Genomic DNA, 591 nt, shown 5'->3' with positions numbered 1-591 from the left:
GGGGGGGGGGAGAGGGAGAGATCCTCCTACCTGGAGCCATAGATTGCAAGATACGTAGTGTTACCTGGGGAAGTCAGAACAAGTAAAAACACATTGAACTTCAGGGCTCTATGAGGCAGTTGATCAAGATCAGTGCTTGCTCATTTTCTCCCTCAGACTGTCTGTCCTGGGTTTTTGTTTTACCGTTTTGAGCAGCTCTTTCTGTTTTTCCCTCCCTCTTTAGCTTTCATATCGGAGCCGGTTTCGGTCACCATGGCTCTGGGAAGAGCTGCTTGTCTGCACGGTGTTGATTTTTTACCGTTCGGCCGGCTTCGCTCCTGGGTAGCTTCAGCAATGCTCTTGACTGGGATTTAATCGACAAGATCAGTTCGACTTTTTGTGCAGTTTTTATGGCTCAGTCCATTCTCTAGATCATGCACAGAAACTTTCGGAAGTGGATTTTCTACGTGTTTCTATGCTTTGGAGTCATCTATGTCAAATTAGGGTAAGTCCTCCTGCACGACAAATCTCCTTGGCTTGTGGGTCACGCTGTTACAGAGTTGTGAACAAAATGTTGCAAAGGAAAAAGAAAAAAAAAAAAAGAAAAAAAAA

The 591-nt window shown here is 44.8% G+C and overlaps 1 protein-coding gene across 1 annotated transcript in view; it reads left to right on the top strand.

The window, feature by feature from the left end:
• The first annotated feature begins 413 nt into the window (after positions 1-413).
• WNT7B (Wnt family member 7B) overlaps positions 414-591 on the top strand; it is a 95,283-nt gene continuing 95,105 nt past the window's right edge. The window contains exon 1 of the mRNA XM_009648789.2: positions 414-484. Within this exon, the coding sequence (XP_009647084.1) occupies positions 414-484 (71 nt within the window). The remainder of the gene's footprint in view (positions 485-591) is intronic.

The sequence above is a fragment of the Egretta garzetta genome, unplaced genomic scaffold, assembly GCF_000687185.1.
Source record: "Egretta garzetta isolate BGI_Z169 unplaced genomic scaffold, ASM68718v1 scaffold81, whole genome shotgun sequence".
Classification (NCBI taxonomy): domain Eukaryota; kingdom Metazoa; phylum Chordata; class Aves; order Pelecaniformes; family Ardeidae; genus Egretta; species Egretta garzetta.
Note: the sequence above shows the minus strand (reverse complement) of the source record. Positions and strands in the feature narration are given on the sequence as shown.